Source organism: Terrapene carolina, unplaced genomic scaffold (assembly GCF_002925995.2).
Source record: "Terrapene carolina triunguis isolate 2854851 unplaced genomic scaffold, T_m_triunguis-2.0 Scaffold62, whole genome shotgun sequence".
Lineage (NCBI taxonomy): Eukaryota > Metazoa > Chordata > Testudines > Emydidae > Terrapene > Terrapene triunguis.
This window is the reverse complement of record NW_020664413.1, coordinates 49,467,124-49,489,980: the sequence shown is the minus strand read 5'-3', so window position 1 is coordinate 49,489,980 and position 22,857 is coordinate 49,467,124. Positions and strand designations below refer to the sequence as shown.

Genomic DNA, 22,857 nt, shown 5'->3' with positions numbered 1-22,857 from the left:
CTCTCTTTTCCTGACTTCAGGCTTCAACCCAATTGCTTCTTCCTCACCAAGCTAAACTGTCATTACTAGAAGCAACCTTTGTTGTACATCATATCTTTCCTGTGGCTCTAAAAAGGAAATATTCTAGTAGGCGGAGATAAATCATCTCTTTTCCAGGACCAGGGAAAGAGGTAGATTTGGATAACAGACTAAATTAGTCTAAATTAGTGACAAGTCACTTTCCCTTGTTGTCCATCACTGACTGGAAATGCAATCTCTAAAATCAGAAAGGAAGAGGAACGTGACTAAACCCCCGTACCATTCACCCATACATACAGGGGTAACATTAACTTCCTCCCTGGTTTGCATTTGACAGGTACCAGGTTCACCTAACTTTACAATAACCTTTTCTGATTTTTTAAAAAATAGGTTATTTTTGGCTCTTGGTTTCAGCCACTCTTTTAGCACCCTGCTTATTACATCTCCCTACAAGGCAAAGATGAGACTGCAGTATTTACTGATCTGCACTCAGGTGTTTTGTAAAATATCTTGTTATTCAACTTGCAGGTTTCTAGTGGACCTGTTCCAAGTGGGAGCGACTGCAGAACATTCAAGGTGGACCCACAGATGTTAAAAAAAACAAAACCCTAATCTTCGAATGATGCACTGCACCTCTTAAATAACCAGGGTACGAGGGCTACTCAGGATTGACCCACAGGAAAATTAAAAAGGAAAGGTTGGCCTGGGGGTTAAGGCACAGGCCTGAGTCTCTGAGTATCAGGGCTTTATTTCTTCCACAGCCTCGAACTCACTATGCACTCTTAGCAAAGTAATTTAATTGTCATTTAATTCAATTTACCATGTGTAAAAATGGGCTAATGCTTTCCTATTTCACATAAGTATTGTGAAGCTTAAATCAACATTGTGTTAAGAAACTTTGAAAAATCTAAGATGGAAAGTGCTAATACAAATGCAGTATATATATATTTTTTAAAAAGAGGTCCCATGATGTTCAGTCTTTCTGGCTTCCACTCAACAAATTCCACAGCATGTACTATGCTCATGATATCACTACCCAAACATAACTACACTGGAGCCAGCCTACTGGCATCAGGTAAGCCTGTGCTTTCTGCAATAATGCCCAGGTTTGTAATATTTTATACCTTATAGTAATTCATGTATTTTTGCAGAAAGTCTTACCAGACACCCCAACAGGCCGGCTCCAGACTCTCTGCTTCCACAGGTGTGGCAGGAGGTTGGAGGGGGTCCATAGCCGATGTGTGTTGCCAGGATAGTGACACTGGATCACCACTTAGAGCAGAAAATGGGGAGCAATGGCAAGGCCGGACACTAACAGGCAAAGCGGGTAGGGAGATTAAATCTGTAGTGAACAAGAGCTATAACAAATTTGTTCCTTTCATCCATTCATTTCTACCATCTTTCTGTCCAACAACTTCACTTCTTTTCCCTGATTGTGCATACAATTTCTTGCCAACTTTCTCCCAAAGAGAAAAATGGCCCTATTCAGGAAGCACACTTTTCATATCCCTCCTCACCCCTTTCTCTTCCTTTCTGCCAGCCTCTATTAGCTCAGAAGCAAAAAATCAAGTAAGGAATACGGACAGAGTTCTCCTGTTTACTTGTCTTTCAGAATGTTCAGCTAGATATTTATAAATCGAACCCAAAATGATCACATTTGAGTGTCAAAAGTTTAAGCACCTAATTAAAAGTGGCCTGATTTTTAGAAGGGCTGAGCCATTGAATTCAAGAGCTAGTAAGTACTTAGGGAGCCCTCATCATAACCTCTGAGCAACTGCTTGTTTGATTTTTCTCATCTTTCCATGATCTTTCATATCTTAGGACACAGCTCCTTAGCAGAGCTGGGCAAATATTTGATTTTTCTGTTCACTGACAGTTATGAAAAAATTAACCAAAACTGAAAAATTTCAAACTGGAAAAAAAATCCATTTGGGGCAGTTGTAAAGGGCTAGATTTACAAAAATACATGGAGGAGCCACTGCCCTCCTTATAAAACTTTTAGTCCAGTGGTTAGGACACTCATCTGGGATGTGGGAGACCCACGATCAATTGCTCTCTCTGCCTCATGTGGAGCAGGGACTTGACTTGACTTGAGACCTCCCACATCCTAGGTGAGGACCCTAACCACCAATCTATAGAGTCATTCTCATGCTCTTTCCCTGGCCCAATGACTATTCATTGTCATTCACAGTGACAATTTATAGTACACCACCACCTCCTCCTGCCATTTTATGAATGGCATCTAAGGCCGGGGGGGGGGGGGAAGATGGGGATCAAAACTATTTGGCAAATTTCTGTCAAATTTACTAATAGTTTCTGGTCAACTAAAATTGCATTTTTCACTGAATAAACTGTACACATGAAATTTTTTGCCCAACTCTAGTCATCACTCAACTGTTCCCCAGGAGAACAATTGGTGCTAAACAATTTTGAAAATCTGTCCACTTAATTTAGGTGTCTAAATGAGAGCTATTTTGAAAATCTGGCCCTGATGCTTTAAACTTCCTACCCTCCATATGACATGCAGACAAAACAGCTAAGTGCCAGCATATAAAAACTAGGAAGCAACTGGAAGAGTAGGCTTATGCCCAGAATAGAGCAGTGGTATTCAGAACTGTCTGAGTTAGCAACCAAGAAAGAAGTGCTCATTGCCAGAGAGAGCAATTATCTCAATTTGAAGAAATTTGGACCCCTTCTCTAGATACATCTAGACATAAAATATTGAGATGATTCAAAGAATGCCATACCTTCATTCCACCTAACCTCTTTTTCCCTACCCCCTCCTCTCCCTATTCATGTAGATCATCTCCTAGCTTATTACTGTTAACCCCACCCTGACATGTTATGTCTATGTGTTATTGTCTGGTTTTGTATTGGCTTGTCTTGCAGGTTTGACAAATTGTAAGACTGCATAATTCCATTAGAGCTCCTGTGAAGCATGTGAAATTTGGAAACTTATAAAAGCTGTAAGTCATTTACCTTTCTATTGTCTGCTTCTTTATGAAAAAAAATTTTTTTAAAAAGGAAGCAGAATTTCAGTGCAACATAGCACAGAACTCTCAGCAAGACATCCTGCAAAATAACCACCCCACCACCACCTACATACCTCTTCATCAGAGAGCATGCCAAGGAAATGCATTCATATGCTTCTTCTTAACCTGAGTAATCACTCAATTAAGTCACAAAACCTCAATTTGCTGAAGAGAAAGGGGGAGAGTGACAAATAGCATGGTATAAGGGTTAACGAAGGAGACTTGGAATAAGGACACCTGAGTGCTAAGCCTAGCTCTGACATGGATTTGTTCTGTTGTACTGGGCAAGTTATTTAACTTTCAAATACCTCTTTTGTCCATCTGTAAAATGGGGAATACTGCCCACCTTTATAAAACGCTTTGAGATACCCGGAGACACAAGTGGAAGGCACTAGATATGAAGTACAAATACTATTAACACTGTTTTAACAACTTTCTGGTTAGCCTTATAACTACTTCGCTGGCATTGAATTGTGCACAAAGTGCTATGGTAATCTCTAAAATGTTTACAACATAATTTGAGTATCAATACAGTGATATGTGAACCTGCTGTGTGTCTCAGAGCTAGAGTTGGGCAACATTTTTCAGATGAATAGTTTATTTGCTGAAAAATGCAGCTCTGGTGGACCTAAAACTATATGCAAATTTGTCATGAATAGTTTTGGCCAGTCACAGAGGAGGAGGCAGCTGGAGATGGTGATGCCACCACTGCCCCCCTCTTGTAGTCTTTAGCCCAGTGGTTTGGGCACTCACCTGTGATAGAGGGAAACCCAGGTTTGAATCCCAACTCAGAAACAAATCCAAAATGAACTTTTTCAAGATTCAGTTCAACTCAAATCAATTATTTTTGATTTTTCAGAACTTCCATCAAATCAAAAAATCAGTTACCCTCCCAGATCTACTCAGAGCTCACATAGGGGTTTGAGCCTGGAATGCTGGAATCAGCAGTTTCAGGATACTGGTGGATGACAGTTGTGTGAGTAGCTGAGAGGAGACAAGTGTTTGCTCAGCTAGCTCCCAGATCTACCTAAGCACAGCTTACTGTGAAAAGTGCCGATACATTTCCCCCCCTATTTATCTGTGTCAGAGCTTGTGATTACAAGAATCAAGCCTGTGCCTGTCTTCAAAAACTCAGGCAGAAGGGATAGTGAAGGTATTAGTGCTAAGCTATCAGAAAAATTACAGCAAGAACTTCTATTCTTTAGAATGGGAGGAAGAATACGTAGACATCAGTGTACTTCTTTGCTAGTAGTAGGAGTTAAAGGAAGATAAAAACTTCTGCTGTGACCTTTCCACACCGTAACAGAAAAGTCATAGTCATTTCTTTCACAACAGACCTAGGAAGTCTTCAGGGCTGGGTGTGGAGTGGCAGGAACCTTTCCCCGCCCACTATTATATGAGACCTTACAGCACAGTTTCTGGAGACACTTAACCCTGTATATGCCAAAATTGTTCACATTCTGTTTTGGGCCATTAAAAAATTATACAGATGTACAACATACAGCCCTGGTCTCATCTGGTTATCCCTGTTTTCCATAAGATACATTAAACATCCCTAATGCATTAGTATAGTTGAAAGCTAATGCTACTCATTTTATTAATAGGTGGAGTAACCTTAAAATAAAGTAAAATAAAATAAAGCAGTCATACCAATCAATGTGTATAAAGCAATGCAAAGGGGATCACATACGGGATCATTAACTCCTCACCTTTGCCAGTTCGTTTTCACTTTTTGGGAGAAGGGGCTTTAATGCAGTGGACCAAGAGTCTACATTATTTTGCAAAGTTCAAAGAGCTAGTGGAGAAAGATAGCATCTGGGGCGGACAGTTTGCAAGTTGCTATGACTAAAATATAAATAAGTATTAGATAATACTAAAATATGAAAAGAATAGGACCAACAGTTCATTTACATTCATTGTTCTGGCTGTGGTTATAAAGGGACATGTGTTAAATTGACACTAGCTACTGTTAGTATCTAAGCAATTTAGGCCGAGTGACGCAATACACTCTGCCCAATATCCATCTAAGTTTAGAAGAGATGGAATTTCTTTTTAAAAAGAAATCCTTAATATGGGAAATGTAGAGCAAAAGCAGCAAGGTCTACACCTCCATTCTTGTCCATTTTACCCTCTTACTTCCACAATCCTGCCATTTCTCTTTCCTACTTAAACCACACATGAAAGAAAAAGGACTAAACCTAAGTTTTTGTACTATAATCAAGCACATTTTGAAAACACCAGAAAATGGAAGTAACTTGATGTAGCCCTATGACTGACTGCGCTGACCACTTTGCTTGTATATTTTAGCTCCTCCTCCCCATACATGTTTTTAGAGGCTTTAAGGTCCTTAGGGCAGGGAATTTCTTCCTATATATGTGCGTACAATATATAGCACATTGTGGGTTCTACTGCAGTATAAAGAAAAACATTAAGAGGGGGAATTAGATCTCATGTTAAGAGTTGATCTTAACTCCCAAGGTTGCACGGGAGCATTATACTACAGAGCTTTATAATTAGTGTTGTGTAAACTAACTCCTATTGATATCAAGATTATAAACATCAAAGGTTAATGAAAAAAGCAGTGTTTAAAGGTACTCTAGGCAGCCAGGAGCTATGGAACTGTAGATTCCAAAGAATTTTGCATGTAGGAGATATATGTCAAAACTGGCAGTCTCCTGTTCAGCGATTGCATCATACCCAGATTTAAAACCATTTTGACTATGGTCTGCTAATGACGGTTCTTTCCATGATTATTATACATTTCTCAATGTCACTGTGACCCTAAAAGAAAATTATGCATTTAACATGAGTAAGTCCCAGGTCCAGATTATCTCCACAATTACATTGCATACACACAAACAGACAAGTTTAATTATTCTCTCTTGTTCATTTATATACCTTTATAGTCAATATACACATGTAAATTTCAGGGCTTCAGCTCCATCAAGGAGTACTTTCTGGTGACATCAGGTGCTACATATGTATCTCTTACCTAGGCCATGTCATTACTAAAACCTCCAGTATATAGAATTTAGCCATGGACTGTCAAATAAATAATTCTTGAATCTAATCTTCTACTTAAAAAGAAAACTTTCCCTTCCATGATCACTCCTTCCACTTCCCTTTTCCATCCAAATGCATCTAGATCCAGAGTAATGAATATACTACATTCACACATCTGGCACAAGACCTCTTGTCAAAACATAGTGCCTCATTACTCCACCAGATTATTTATGTTTCTTTTCCCAACAGACACTGTAAATGTCAGAGGAGAAATACATATTTTTTAGACTGCAATCCATCTAGTGCCTGTCACATAACAAAGCTAATATTCAATACACTTCATATGAGAGGAGGAAAGCAAAATGTAGTATGCCAAACAAGACGTTTTCATGCTGCAGGTGTAGAGACTGTCTCAAGGTTTCAGCATGGTCTAGGAGCTGAAAATGAAACTCTTCTTTTTTCCTTTGCCTGCGAAGTGCCAGTAAATTTTGTCAAACTAATTATGTTTAAAATTTAAAGTTATGAAAGCTATTTATCCTTATTATGCAACCCGCTTAAATGGAAGAAAGATATGAAAATATGACAACTCCTGCTTCACCAATAAAAACAAGCGACGGGAAGGGAGAGACCATCTTGTGATCAGCACAGAAAAATGTATATTGGTTTGCTTAAAATAATGGATCTAGATTAATTAAAAGCCTAAAGACTACTTGGTATAAAATTTGATATCCCATGTGCCAGGCACAGTAACTTGAGAGATCACTTGATACATACCTTTGACGGAGGTCAAAAGAAACACAACAGTGGGATCAACTCACTGAAAACAAACAGGACAGGATGCAGAAAAAAACCTGAATGACCCATATGGTTGAAAATGCACTGACATCTAGATAACAGATCCTCAGGTGTATTGAGAGAGGGTATGGGAACAAGACTACATATACAGTTCTGTGAAAATATGCTTTGCCTCTGTTTAGGGGACCACCGTGAGATGTTATAATATTACACACTTTAAGATAAACAAGCCCAGAAGAGATGGTTGTTCAAACAAATCTTGGAGTTTTGAAGCAAAATCATTGAGGATGCACTTTAAAGTAATACTTTCAAGGTTAAACTGCCAAATATCACTAAAGTGCTGAGAAAACATTTTGGGTGTTATGAATAAGTTATATTATATACATGTTTAAAATGAACATTTACTTCATCAGGCAGTCATGTATCTGAGTGTACGCAGGTCAGGACAGAGATCTTTAAAATAAGGGGCAAGAGTGGTTTTGGAGAAGTGTTGCCTCACTGTTTAAATCCACAGTAAAACAGAGTGCTGCAATTCAGAGACTGTAACCTAGTTCCATTCTCTAGAGAATTTATTCAAGGTATTTATATACGTTTTTGTAATATAAAGTTATAGCACTGGAATATATTACTGATTCACTGTGTCACATTAGGAATTTGAAAGAGATTGGGGGGAAAGGATCACATTAAAAATAAGGCTTGCTAGAAAAAATTCATAGTAAACTTTCACCAGTTTCTAGCATTTTTTTTTTTTTTTTAAATATTGGGTAAATGCTACAGGGATCTTTATATTATCTCTTCTGTTTCTATTGCACTGGACTCCTACCTTGCCTGATGTATCAGAGAGACTACACTATTTCTGGATGTACGGTTTTCTAGCACCAACACAATATCACTCCCTGAAATACTTCTAGGGATGGTGCTGGCAAATACTGACATCTTCACAGATGGTGCTCTCCAACAGTTAAGAGATAAGTGAGGTGGCCCAAATATCCCACTTATCTGCAAGACTAGGGGAGGGTATAAGCTCCAGGCAGAACCATTCTTGGTCCAGCTCAACCAGGAAGAGCACAACTTAAAAGAAGTCTCATTTATAAGCAGCACAAATATAGTCAAAAAACAGATTCACAGGAGGAGACTCTTTAAAATAGAGAAACGTGAGGCTAACTCAATTTAATACTCTACACACTTAGCTCCACTAACACATGCACAGTTCTTTAGAGATTATTGTCATTTGCTTACCTGATGTGACCAATCAGTTCAATCAACTTGTGGCTAAAGAAGTAGGCAGTCAGCTCAGACACGTGGCTCAAGACAGAACAGACTCCAAAGAGGGTGGTAGTGCCATTCAGGTCTTCCAAGTGCCAGTAGAGAAAGGTGAACACAAACCCATACCCAAACCCCATAAACCAAGCCACGAACAGCACAGACCCATATTGTATACTGCAAAGGAGCTTTATCAGGTCCCAAAAACTGAATGACTGAGACTGGCTTATGCTGCTAGGGGTGTCATCAGAGGATTCAGTGGAGGCATTTCCATCCACCTGTGGGATCTCTACTTCCTTCCTCTTGTTTTCATCTTCTTTGTAGTGGTTATAATGGAATCTGAACTGAGTGGCCACAATAAGCGCCATTGACATCAGTACACCAAAGACTATGAAAACAATCCTGTAGTTCTTGTACTCAGGAGCTTTACACCCCAGACCTTCGATGATCACTTCTATACGGGTATAGTCTATACCAATTCCCACCGAAAGCATGGCCAGTCCCCAGCCCAGAGAGCCCCACATCCGTTGCAAGCCATAGCGGTCCCTGTGTTTGCCAAGGTATTGGAGAGTCACGGTGTCCACAATGGTAACAGATGAGGCACTGAAAAACTCTCCTATAATAACGACCAAGAGAATGAGTAGAAAGATAGCTTCTACTTCTTGATGATCATAAACCAGCATGACGTGGTCAGAAGATACTGGTTTCATGGTGACAACAGGTGGTGGTGTAGGGTGGGTCATATTTCCTGGCAGTCCTGGGTTAGTGGTGGTATTCTTTAAAATAAAATTTGTATTGTTGTTATCCAAGGCAAGGTCTCCATTTCTGGTCTGAGCAGAAAATGGAAACAATTCCAAAGTTGGGGGACTGTTGGCTAACAGGTCCCGCTTCCCACGACCCTTCTGTAATGTAGCACTAGCTGTAGTTAGTAGAGAAGAAATGGTGGCATTTTGCGGCAGCGATGTTAAAAGGTGGCTGGCATTGGAAGGATGTGGTGGTGGAGGGACCTTTGGTACACATCTTAAGGTAGCTGGTCTAACAAATCCAATCCCCAGGTTAAATAAAATCCAACATAAAAGCGAAAAGAGAAGGACAACTTTCCCTTTTTTAAAGCGATCTGCCACCACTCCCCAGAAAGGAGCACTGCAGAATTCAATAAAGTACCTAATGCCCACCAGAAGTCCACTCTGACTAGGCGACATGCCCAGCTGCTTATAATACACAGGAAGCAATGGGTAAAGGGAGCCATATGCAGAATAAAAGAAAAAATAAAAGACCTTGGAGATCAGAAGATCATTGTTTATTTTGACACAGTGCCTTTCTAACCAGTCTAGCTCCTCATCTGGGACAGTGGTGGTCTCAGTTGAAGGGGTTTCATTTTGGGGCTGGAGATCTTGCTCCTTGGAAATTCCATTGAAAGGATCAGCAAGCACATACTTTCTCTTCTGCTCTTCTTCATCATCAGTTAAAATGGCAACTTTATCATCAGCCGCCATAGCTCACCACAAGCATCCGATACTCAACACACTCTCCACAATGACTGCAGCTATCCTGTAGGGCAAATAAAATAGACTACGGTTAAAGCACAACACAGAGAAAGAAGGGTGCAATCATGGAAGGTCAGGCACGAAGGAATAAAAGAAAGAGAGCCTCTTTTTATTACCTACATGCCTTGCCCATAAATACCTCAGGAGCTGAGGAAAGAAAAACATTGTATTCAACTGTTCATTCACTTTGATAATGATAGACAATACTGGCAATCATGAAAAAGTGGATTTAGTGACCGACACTGCCACTATTATAGCAACTTATCTTCCAGTAGCAGTTCTGTAGCTCTTTGCAATAACCATCCTATACATTTATTACAGGAGAGATTTTCAAAGGCACAAATAGGAGCTAAACAACTAACTGCAATTTGTGCCTTTGAAATCTCCCCCTACAAATCATTTGCTTTCCTAAGAATCTAGCTCCAGTATTTACAGTTTTGCTTAAATAACCGTAGGACAGGGAATGAGGTGACTCAGGGGACAAGTAATGAGTCATATCCATTCCACCTGAAGGCATCTCCAACTGGAGTCCCATTTTCAGAAATGGTGAGCATCTACAACTTCAGTTGAAGTCAGTGGGACTGTGGTTGCTCAGCACCTCTGGGAAAAAGAAAAGTAAGACCCCCTAGTTCCTAGTGGACAGGTACCTACATCATAAAAATCATCCTCACAATTAGGCTGGAAGCCTCAGTAGCAGGGGGCAAGGATTGAACAGACATGGGACTAAACTGATCTTTTTTCCCTTCCAATCAAGGTTCAGAAATACAGGAGGGACTGAGGAGAAATCATATTGCCACTACAGGGCCCATACTTATTCTGTGGAGAAACAGTGGATTTCAGGAAGGTCAGGCCTGTACCTTTTTACAAATCATAATTCATTTAAAAACCAATGTTAAAAGCCAGCAGGATTTAGATTTCAGTTTTAAGAGCATCTTTCATACTCAATAATAATTATTAATAATAGTAGAGTTAGCCATTAGTAATTTTCCTTACTGGGAACAAAAAATTGGTCTCCCACACAGAAGTGCAGTCCATTAGTTCTTGGCTACCAGATTGGAGACATATTGCATTAATTTGAAATTTTGCAGTATTAATATTTGTGAGCATAACCTGGAAAAAATATTAGATTAGCAAACTATATAATGTAAATATGTTTCATTCTAAATAAATATTTCAGTGCATGTTTCTGGATAAGTCAAAAGATGCCACAAAACAATTTAACTTAAATATTTAATAGATACTCTCTTGCCTGAAGCAATATATTTTTGTTTTTCACTCTGGATCAACTTACATTCCAAAGTAGAATTTTTTAAGGACTAAGTTTTAATTATAGTGGTTTCAAGCTCTTTTGGATTGCTGATAAACTGTTCCACTGAAATTTATTAACGTCATAATATTTAAATTGTGAAATATAGAACATGTTTCTCCAGTGATTCCTTTAATATTCTGTAAGGAACTTAACTTCCTATTCTCAAAAAGCTAAGAAGCCCTCAGAAGATTCCAATCTCTAATATTTTAGAATCAAATTGGAAGCTTAGTTTTGCCTGCTTACAAACTCATTGTTGATTGAGATAAGCCGAGTTTATCCCTTTAAATAACTGATTATAGTTCAGAATTTTCTCCCAAACATTAAGGGCAATAACTGACAAGGGATGTAAGTTTAAAAGATTTCTTTCTGGCCTAATAGTATTCACAGGTATTAGTCTAGTTCAGTGATGTTTATTAAGTTCTGTTCCATATTAAAACAATGTGCATTAGGTGGTGGTGTTTTTTTAATTAAGTACATCAGAAGTAGGAAGCCTGCCAAACAAATCAGTGGGGCCACCAAATGATTGAGGTGCTAATGAGCGCTCAAGGAAGATAAGGCCATTATGGAGAAGCTAGATGAATTCTTTGCATCAGGCTTCATTGAAGAGGATGTAAGGGAAATTCCCATGCCCAAGCCATTCTTTTTAGGTGACAAATCTGAGGAACTGTCCCAAATTGAAGTGTCATTAGAGGCGGTTTTGGAACAAGTTGATAAATTAAACAGTAATAAGTTACCAGGATCACATGGTATTCACTCAAGAGTTCTGAAGAAACTCAAATATGAAATAGCAGAACTACTAAATGTGATATGTAACCATCATTTAAATCAGCTTCTGTACCAGGTGACTAGAGGATAGCGAATATGCCACCAATTTTTTTAAAAAGGCTCAAGAAGCGATCCTGGCAATTACAGGCTGGTAAGCCTAACTTCAGTACTAGGCAAATTGGTTGAAACTATAGTAAAGAACAGAATTATCAGACACATAAATGAACACGATTTAGTTCATGAACGAAAAAGTCAACATGGCTTTTGTAAAGGGAAATCATGCCAATCTATTAGAATTCCTTGTGGGGGTCATTAAACATGTGAACAAGGGTGACCCAGTAAATATAATGTACTTGTATTTTCAGAAAGTCTTTGACAAGGTGCCTCACCAAAGGCTCTTAAGCAAAGTAAGCGGTCATAGATAAGAGGGAAGGCCCTCTCATGGATCAGTAACTGGTTAAAAGATAGGAAACAAATGGTAGGAATAAATGGTCTGTTTTCAGAATGGTGAGAGGTAAATCGTGGTGTTCCCCAGGGGTCTGTATTGGGACCAATGTTTTTTCCAACATAGCCATAAATCTGGAAAAAGGGGTAAACTGTGAGGTGGCAAAATTTGCAGATGCCACAAAATTACTCAAGATAGTTAAGTCCAAAGCAGACTGTGAAGAGTCACAAAGGGAACCTCACAAAACTGGGTGAGTGGGCAACAAAATGACAGATCAAAGTAAATTTTGATAAATGCAAAGTAATACACATTGGAAAACACAATCCCAACTATACATATAAAATGATCGTGTCTAAATTAGCTACTATCACTCAAGAGAGAAATCTTTTGAGTCATTGTGGATAGTTCTCTGAAAACATCTGATCAATGTGCAGCAGCAGTCAAAAAAGCTAAAAGAATGTTATGAACCATTGGGAAAGGGACAGATAAGAAGACAGTAAATATAAAACCACTATCTAAATCCATGGCATGCCCATACCTTGAGTATGTATATTAAAAATAGAAATGGTACAGAGAAGGGCAACAAAAATGATTAAGGGTATGGAACAGCTTCCATATGAAGAGAGATTAAGACGACTGGGACTTTTCAGCTTGGAAAAGAGATGACTAAGGAGGGATATGATAGAGGTGTGGAGAAAGTGAATAAGGAAATGTTATTTACTTCTTCACATAACACAAAAACCAGGGGTCACCCAATGAAATTAGCAGGCAGCATGTTTAAAACAAACAAAAGGAAGTACTTCTTCACACAACGTATACTCGTGTGGGACTCATTGCCATGGGATGTTGTGAACGCCAAAAGTATAACAGGGTTCAAGAAAAAATTGGGATGGAGGATAGGACCATCAACAGCTATTAGCTAGATGGTCAGGAGTGCAATCCCATGCTCTGGGTGTCCCTAAGCATCTGACTGCCAGATGCTGGGACTGGACAACAGGGGATGGATCACTTGAGAATTGCTCTGTTCATTCCCTCTGAAGCAGCTGGCATTGGCTGCTGTTGGAAGACAGGATACTGGGCTAGATGAAGCATTGGTTTGACCCCATATGCCATTCTTATGTTTGTGGAATAAGCTGCAGTGGGCCCAGTAATATAATCTAAAATTTATTCTGGAAAGCTCTTCCCTTTCTCTAGACTCCAGCATTGTGGTTGATTTTATCTGCAGGCATTTTTTATTACAAAGTCATCTTTGAGAATTTGCAATTTTAAAACAAGTTCAGTGTTGCCGATTCCAGGATTTTACCATGAATGTTGCAATATCTGGTGTTTTTCTCACCAACCCCAGCTGATGAATATTACTACCTGAGAATCTCTTTTCATTTAAAAAAAAAAAAAAAAAAAAAAGTTCTATCCCTCATGGTTGAACCCTAAAGGCTCTAAAACCAGAAGACAAAGAAGAACAAAAAGTCTTTTTTTTTTTTAGACTCATGATTTTTAAATCAGTGTCATAATTTTGGTGGCCTGAATCTTGATTTTTAAATGTTTGGAGTTGGCAGTACTGCTAACTGCAGAAGCTTACACTGATTTCTAATTAACTGATGCACATTGTTGTCAAATTTGAAAATAATTTTTCTTGCTCTTATTCACTAATATCATAAGATACTCTTAAAACCAGTTTTTGGAGTATACATTAGATCTGGTACGTTAAATACTATTACTAATCAATTTAATTAGAGTGCTGGAATCATTGAGGCAAGTTCTTTTGCACATTTACAGTGGACTTTTTCTATTATTGCTCATTTTTGGTTGAAAAACAGACAAAACAAATTCTACTGATTACCAGGTTAGATTTGCCATTGAGTTCTTCAGTTTTTCTTTTAGGCCTGCCTTGGTTCTGCAACTTGTGAGTGGGCAGACCCCTACACGTGTGTGGAACCCCGCTGACTTTAATAGGAGTCAATTGAAGGATCTTGGCCTTACTCTCTACCCTCAGATTAACCTTATGAACCTATACAAGTATCCAGGGCCGGCTCCAGACACCAGCAAACCAAGCACGTGATTGGGGCAGCACATTTTCAGGGGCGGCATTCCAGCCAGCCTTTTTTTTTGCACTTGGGGCGGCAAAAGCCTAGAGCCGACCCTGGCAGCAGCAGCGCGTCCTGCACAGGGGGCGCCCTGGGGCCGCTGCGGTTCACGTCGGGCAGCAGCGCCCGCACCTTATGGCCGGGCAGGCTCTGAGCGTGGAACACTCAGGCTGGGGGCTGCAGGTGCCACAGGGCGGCCGCCCCCCAGCGCTGCAGCCAGGGCTGGGCAAAGCAGCCCGAGCCGCCCAGGGACTGCGGCAGGGTGGCCAGGAGCAGCAGCAGCAGCAGCGGGGCCATAGTGGGGACCGGTGCCCGGGGCACTGCCGTGTGGGGCCCGCATGCTGCTCTCCGGGGCTCCGCTCTCTCTGGGGCTGCCCTGTCCCAACTCCTCAGCCCCCTGCCGGGCGGTCCCCTGGCTCTGCCCTCCCGGGTCCCGGCTGGTCCTGGAGGCGGGAGCCCCAGCTGGAGGGACCTGGGCTGAGGCGCAGCCCGGGAGCCCCGCTGCTTACCCCGACCCTGCCAGCGCTGGACCGGCTGGAGGCGAGGGGAGAGCGGGCAGAGTCAGCACTGGTGGGGGGGAGCCCAGGGCTGGGACAGCAGGCAGTGCGGGTGGGGTGGGGGTGAGAGCCCAGAGTTGGGGTGGCAGGGGGTGCGGGTGGGGGGGAGAGCCCAGGGCTGGGGCGGCAGGAGGGTGCGGGGGGAGCCCAGGCTGGGGTGGGGGGCAGCCAAAAATTTTTTTGCTTGGGGCAGCAAAAAACCTAGAGCCGGACCTGCAAGTATCTACATGCTCATCTAATTCTAGCTGCTAAGAGTTAGTGTGTCAGAGTTTGTTTTCTCTCGGTTATAGACAAGTTCTCTCTTACATGGCAAGATCAAGTGGCAAAATGTTGTGCAGTTTGATATCAGCTCTTCTTAGGTCAAGAGAAGCCACCCTGATGTGGAGAAGTCAGAATAATCTTGATTAAAAACAAAAACAAACACATTGTATTCCTAATCCTATGCATATGGATTCAAAACTATCTGATTTAGCACCAAAAATACATGGGTGGCAACGTACAAGGAATTTTTAAACACAACAAACATGATTCTTAATTTGTCTTTTTATTTTCAGTTTCCTTTCCAATTGCAATAGGTTTCAGATTTAGGTTTCCTGGAGTATGTTAACTTTATAAGGTTTATGGATAACTAATATATTACAATTGCTTATTATTGTTGGGGTTTAAAAATATTAAGCTAATGGATCTTTTCCACAGATGTTTTTACATCTGCTATTGCATCCATTTTCTTCTAAATTTGTTATGTAGGTGTAATGTGATAGAAACACCTGTATTTTCACTGTATTTTGTGAAATGTTATAGAAAAATATTTCATAAAAAAGTAAATATTTCATTGAATTCTATTAGTAATGCACTATGTACCCCTTCAGTAATAGGACACAGTATCAGCATTAGCAGAAATTTCACAGGATTACTTTTCAGATTTTGAGCAGAGTCAATTTTTAAGATGTGGTGTTAATTAAAGGGTGGGGGGAGATAGCGGAAATGAACAAACTAACAAACAGGTTCCTTGGAATTTCCTACAATGGTTCTAACAATGGCTTTCCAATTTATAACAAAAAGGCAACACAGCTTGGCCATTGGGCACCTCTTCAGTGAAATCAAACTAAGCAGCAGCAAAAACATTTCTAAAGTTATGTATAATTTGAAGTGAGAGGAATAGACTATACCTTCCCCATTCCAAGGTTAGTTTAACTACAACATCACTATTGAAATTTTACAAACGTTACTGCTTTATAAAAACATTTTCCATATCTACAAGATTGTAGTCCTAAGAGGCAGTGTGTGGACTATAGTTCTAAGGATCAGCTTGGGCAAACTACAAATGTTTGTAGCCAGGAACAAACATGTTGAGAATGTCCAGACTAGATCCCTTACAAATGTATTAACTATCTTGAGCTAACTGGCATTTAACTGGAGCCAAAAAAACTCTAATGAAGACAAGGCCTTAGAAGAACATGGTGATGGAGTGTGGAGTTTTAGCCCTGGGCTACTGAACACTGATTTCTGACCTCATCATAGAAATCGTGAACATAAGTTCTGAAGGCACCTTTTACCAATTTACCCAAGTGACAAGGTTAAAGTGAAGAATAGCTGCTAGCAAAGATCATGTGGGCTCCAATTTAGTTGTAGTGATTAAAGGATTGCCTGTGGTAGATCTTGAACAGCCTAATAAACCTTTTTCAAAGAGGTGAGGTGTAGCACGTTGCACAAATCCGCCTGTGTGATACCACCAAGAGGGATCTTGTTCCCCAACATACAGGGCAAATAAACAAACTTCCCAGAAGTTAAAGTGCCCAAATCACTCACACAAACATAAGGGAGAACTATGTATGTAGGTCCCCAATATCTGAACACCTCCCTGACATAAAGGTCATAACACTCCCTCTCAGTTATGAGGTATTATTCTTCCCATATTACAGATGCAGAGAGAAAGCCACCTGCCGAAAATCACACAGGAAGTCTGTGGCTGTTCCAGGAATAGATGCATAGACTCAGTCTATGAGACCACCCTTCCTCTGAGACTACTTACGTAAATGTACACTGGCTTCCTTTTAACTACAAACCTATCCTTCCTCTCTCTTTTGTGACTGTGTATTGTTTCTTTTTAGTTAAGGATAAATAATCAGTTATATGCAAGAAAAACTTTGAAAAATAAAGGATTCCTTCTGTTATAAGTCAGTGTTCCTATTCTTTCACCTCTGCTGTATTTACTTAGGTTTTATTTCAAACATTCAAATCTATAACCATTTTACTCCTTTTGTGGCTGATTTTATCAAAAGGATCATCTAGCCTTAATAATGATCTTCCACAATAACTGTTAAATGCAGGAAGAAAAGGGAGGCAACCCTTTGCTCTGAGAAATGAATACAGATAAAGTGGGTGTCTGGTGCTAGCTTTAATATCTAATATTACCCTTAAGAGAAAACCCCAGTGACTTGTTATAGTCAATTGGCTGGCAGAAGCCAGCTGTCACAATATTTCCCACTATATGTTAACCAGACATCTTATGTAGATTATTTTAATACTTAACATTAAAGAATGAGTTTTAGATAATCAAATGAAGATAAATTTATAAAAAAAATCTTTAAAAGAGAAAAACAATCTGATCTGTTCCTAAGGCAGCTAGAAAAACCATAGAAAATATATGTGTTTTTTGAGGCACCCCACTGTCTTATAGTGACATACAACATATACAAGCCTGTAACAAGCAGAATCTTTTGGAGAGGCCAAGCAGAGAATAGCAGGCTTTTAAACTCAAAGTAATATAAAGAAGGTTGCACACAAAGCAAAGTAGTTTCTCTTCACATTAAAGTATCTCATTAAAACACTTATTTCTATTTATTTTTAATTTCATAAAAGGTGCTTATTCACACTGACTCTAGGCATTCTCATAGCTAAAAGAACACAATCATACAAGGAATTGGAAAATACAAAGAGCCAATCTATTCCCAACAGCTCAACCTGGCACTACAAATCAATCCCTATAATCAAAGGAAAGGATCGAGTACATCAAAGCTCAATTCTCCCCCTGCACTTACCCTTGCCAAAAATTTGAGAAAACGTGTGTGCTTTGCAGTGTGCCCTGAAATCAACAAATCTGATAGGGGAGTTAATGCCAGAATTGAGGGGCCCCCCTTCGTAGAAAGTGTCCTATCATTAGCCCCATCTCATTTAAACCAAGGAGTACACAACTGAAGTGCCTCCATGCAGCAATATAGCAGGGACACAGCAGCAACCTCCCAGGGAGGGAGATCCCAGGCCACTTGGGATATGTCTACACTGCAATTAAATACTTGTGGCTAGCCCATGTCAGCTGGGCTATTTGCCAGCCACAGGTGTTTAATTGCAGTGTAGACATACACGTAGGGCTTTATAGGCCAAAACCAGCACCTTAAATTCCACCTAGAAACCAACAGGTGATTAGGTTTGATACCTTAGGGGGAACTGCTAATACTTAAATATATAGCATAAATATTTGATTTTAACAAGAAATTGGGTATAGTTAAGAATCAAAAAGCAATATAAAGTTAGAAAGCCTCAAAAAATAAGCATATTAAGTGCAAATGGTGAAGCATATTAAGTGCAAAAGCCATAATTTGTTATACACACAGGGTAGACACTTACAGAAGGACTTTGATGAGTTAAGTATCTTCAACAATATGTGCACAAAATTATACTTACATGTCACAGAAAACTAATACATTGAGAGCATCCAAAACAGGAAGCATTAACTAAAGCCTTCAAACCCATATGTAGCTATAGCAAAAAGAGCAGATTGGATTGCAGTCTGCATGGCGTTGATAAATCAGAGGAGAGTTTATCAGTCAGGCCTTCCATGTCACACTTACCAATATGGCATCAAGTTCCCATTTAACTCTCTCAAATTTTCGTTAAACTTGGCAAGTAGAGCAGGATTGCAAGAAACAAGAGAAATTTCACAGGAAACTTTCTATTAGCAGATTTTCAAGTGTTCAGTCACTCATTCCTCTAAAATAATACTTCATAAAATTTACTCAATATTTTGCTAATCACTGTTTAATTTAGAAATACCCCTGTGCTACAGTTGAAGATGCATCTGTGTCAATGCTTACAAGTTGTGCAATTCTATCTTAACAGTTATTAAATATTCATTGCTAGCCATCAGAGCCAATAAACAGTGCATGAACCTATGTAAGGTATCGGAAGTGGTGTTTCTGTTTCTAGTGTTGAGCTGTAGAAGTAACAGAGCTAACTTTCCTCCACAAACATCTTGACAAGACAATCTGTTTCAAAGAATGCGTAAATGAAAGAATATTAGCAAATGCAGAATTATGGGCTAAATGGTGTTTCTACTAAAGCCATTGGATATTTTGCCATTGAAACGCCAGTAGAATAGGGCTGAATCTGCAATGACAAACAAGTAGTCCCATGTTGACTACAATGGGACTACCCCCTTTAACAAAATTACATATGCAAGTCTTCATAATATTGTGCTCTATATCTGTATTATGCTTTGTTGTTTTAACGTTACAAACAAACAGATGTGCGGGACCTTTCATATAGCCTTTTAGGAGTATACTCATCAAAACTTGATTGCTTGGGCATCAGTTTGCATGCCAAAACACTGCTATAGAGAACAGACTCAGACTCACAGTACTGTACTATCAGAATTTCTAAAGCCACCACTTTATCCTCCTTTAAATCCATTTTTAAAAGGTCCTTTGGTGTGGTGCCTACAAATCACTACCATTGGTTACACTGGTGACCACCTGAAACTTCCAAGACCTCTATGACTACTTACTTATGCAAACACCCAGGTCTCTGCTCTTGCCTCATCCTCCCTCTTCTCCATCTCTCTGTTGATTCACCTGTTTTGTATTTAGAGAATGTGATTGTTAGCCCTCTGGATCAGGGGCTGGCTCTGTGTTATTTATTTGTCCAAATCCTCTAATCCCTTTGTGGGGATTAAGGCAATACAACAAAGAAATAACAGTAAATTCTCCACTACCCAGCACTTTGTGTATTTATTTACACCTGAGCAAAGTGGATGTAAATGCTACCCTTCTGGTTTGGTAACATTTTACACTCACTTTGCCCATGTAAATGACAACGCAAGATGCAAGACAGTGGGCAGTGAGACCCTGCATTTATTATATGTATAGACTAGCGGTTCTCAAACTGTGGGTCGTGATCCCATTTTAATGGGGTCGCCAGAGCTGGTGATAGACTTACTGGGGCCCAGGGCTTCAGCCCTGGGTGGTGGACCTCAGGTTACAGGCCCCACCCCCACATGAGGATGAAGACTTTGTGCTTCAGCTCCCCCCACACACACCCCCTGAAGATGTTTTAGAGGAAACTTGGCATTTGGTCAGTGCCTCCAGTAAAATGTGAGCTATTAGCACAGTACATTCCATCAAAACCTGGACGTTCAACTGGGAAATACTGGTTAATTTGGCATGGAATGACTCAATTACATAGACTGTGGTTAGGCCTCACCCACAACACTGAATACTGTGTTGCTACAATTCCTAGGCTGGGTCTACACTACAGCAGGGGTCCGACCTAACATACGCAACTTCAGCTACGTGAATACCGTAGCTGAAGTTGCGTATTTTAGGTCGGCTTACCTGGCGGTGAGGACACGGGAAAGCCGACCGCTGCCGCGCTGCCGCCGACTCCGCTGCCGCCTCTTGCCGAGGTGGATTTCCGGAGTCGACGGCAGAGCAATCAGGGATCGATTTTACCGCGTCTTCACTAGACGCGGTAAGTCGATCCCCGATAGACCGATTGCTACCCGCCGGATCGGCGGGTAGTGAAGACATGCCCCTAAAGAATGAGGCTAGCATCCGATGGAGGTTATAGTCTAACCACAGCAGATGCCAAAGATTTGAACTAAGAGGAAAGATTGGATGTGACCAGTTTCCTCAAAAAGCAGCAAGTGTGCCAATCCACCCAAAACATTCATGTTCTTATAACAGACCTGGGAAAACTGGTTAAACAGAAACCTGTTTGCCAATCAGAAAGATCAAACATATTTGAAGAATAAATCTCAGAGATACCAGGAAAGTGCTATGAGAGAGGATTCACCCTGAGGAAAATACCTAAACATCTCCCAACTACAGCGTAAGGGAAGGGAGCAAATACTTGGAGAAATGGGGGTGGGGGATATAGATAGTCTTCAAAGTAGACGGGAGGCACTGCAGGTTACAGGACAGGGGAGAAGAGAGGGCTGCACTAGCTGGGAGAGAAGCTTAGCTACTACTGTATGATGATTATCAGCCTCTTAATACTTTATATAGAAAGAAAATCTGACTGGTCCCCACATGCGGGAAGAACAAGCTGGAAGACTGGTGTGTGGTCAGAAAAAGGAAGCAAAGCAAGTCCCCATTATCACAGTGAGAAACACCCTCAAGGCAATCCCTGTAAGTGCTAAATCCTCCTGCACAATTAAGAAGAATTGTGACCCATCTCACCCCCACAAACAGCACACACACCGCTGAAAAACACTTCAACTGAACCCCCAAATCACCCTATATGGAAATACCCGATCACTCCTCTTAATTTCCAAACCCTGTTCCTTCCATCCAAGAGCCCTGACCCATCTTCCTGATGTCAAAAATCTTTCATCCCACCATTGCGGCCCTCAGAGAAGAGAAATGGAATGGAGTTTCTGGACTAGTTCTCAGGAAAAGGGGAGGGGGTTCTATTGCTAGCTCAGCCACAGACACCCTGAGTGACCTTGGGCAAGACACTTATTCTCTCTCAGTGCCTTACCTCCCTACCTCACAGGGTGTTGAGAGGATATATATATTAATGTTTGTGATGTACGACTCAGATACTACAGTGGCCCAGCACCACAGAAAAAGCCTGCTAACAAAAACATTTGGTCCTAGCAATTATGCCTGCTCCTCCCCTTCTTCCAGTTTTACCCATTTGAAGGGCCACACTCTCATTTCTGGTTATTTTAAAGGCCACCTCCTTGTGATAAAGAGAGATGTAAATCTCACTCCATTTTGCTAGGTAATTCATTCAGTTTGGGGTGTCACTCATTCAAACGGACCCAGCTTGGCAGTGGGACAGAGATGACATCTGTCGATGTAAAAAGACAACAGCTGGCTGGCCGGGCAGGGGGTTTCGTGCCGACGGACAGGTGCGTGTCGGGGGAGCGATGGCTCCTCCGCACGCAGCCCCAGGCACCCGGCTCCGCAGCGCCTTTGTTTGCAAGGGCAGTTACGTTTGCGGAAGTCCATGCCCGGGCGGTGCAGCAGCTTCCACATTACAAAACAAATACGAACCGGATTCCTCAGTCTCACCTCCCTGCAGCTGTGACACCAATGGTGGAGCCGGCGATGCTTTCCCCAGACCGGGCAGCACGCAAAGCCCCGTGTCCACCTCAGCCGGGGCGGGGAGGGGAAGGGATGGGGACTGGGGTTAAACCCGGGTAAATAAAACGCCCTCTGGAATAAAGCAACAGCAGCTGCCGGCACAAGTCTCGGACCCAATGGAGTCACACCAGACCCAAGTCACTGCCAGCCCCCCGGGAATCCCACCCACCCCGCAGCCTGCCCAGGCCCTCCAGTGCTCAGCCAGCTGCAGGCGGGGGGGGGGGCAGCAAGCCAGGGCAGATTTCCCTGCCTTCCCCCGAGTGCGTGTGGAGGCGACGGGCAATGACTCACCTCGTGGCGGGGGGTCCCTCACAGCCTCTTCCCTCCCGCCGCTGCTCCCGGAGCGCTGCTGCTGTGCTGCGGGCGGGGGCCGCGCACCATCCCCAGCCGCCGCTGCCAACTCCTCTGCGCACGACCGCGGCGGGGCTCAGCAGCCGACCCGGCCTCCAGCGGCGGCTGCTGCAAGGTGCCGGCTGGAGCTACAGCGCGGAGGGCAGGGCCCGACCCAGTCAGACAGGACTCCGCCCTCCCGGCGCTCCGCGCCCCGCACGCCAGGGGGCAGCCCCGGCACAGCGTGAGCGCCCTCCCGCGGCGTGCGCCGGGACAAGGAGCAGCGAGCTGGGCATATCAGCCCCGCTAACAGTCTGAAGGGCGCGTCCAGGGGGGGCCCTT

At 41.7% G+C, this 22,857-nt stretch overlaps 1 protein-coding gene across 2 annotated transcripts in view; it reads right to left on the bottom strand.

The window, feature by feature from the left end:
* MFSD6 (major facilitator superfamily domain containing 6) overlaps positions 1–22,593 on the bottom strand; it is a 39,311-nt gene extending 16,718 nt beyond the window's left edge. The window contains exons 1-3 of one of the 2 annotated variants that reach the window (XM_024197758.3): positions 22,477–22,593; positions 19,602–19,668; positions 8,088–9,662 (exon numbers count right to left, since the gene is read on the bottom strand). In XM_024197758.3, the coding sequence (XP_024053526.2) occupies positions 8,088–9,607 (1,520 nt within the window). In that variant the 5' untranslated portion in view covers positions 9,608–9,662; positions 19,602–19,668; positions 22,477–22,593. The remainder of the gene's footprint in view (positions 1–8,087; positions 9,663–19,601; positions 19,669–22,476) is intronic. The other variant, XM_024197759.3, reaches the window with a different exon arrangement.
* Between the last annotated feature and the right edge of the window lie 264 nt (positions 22,594–22,857).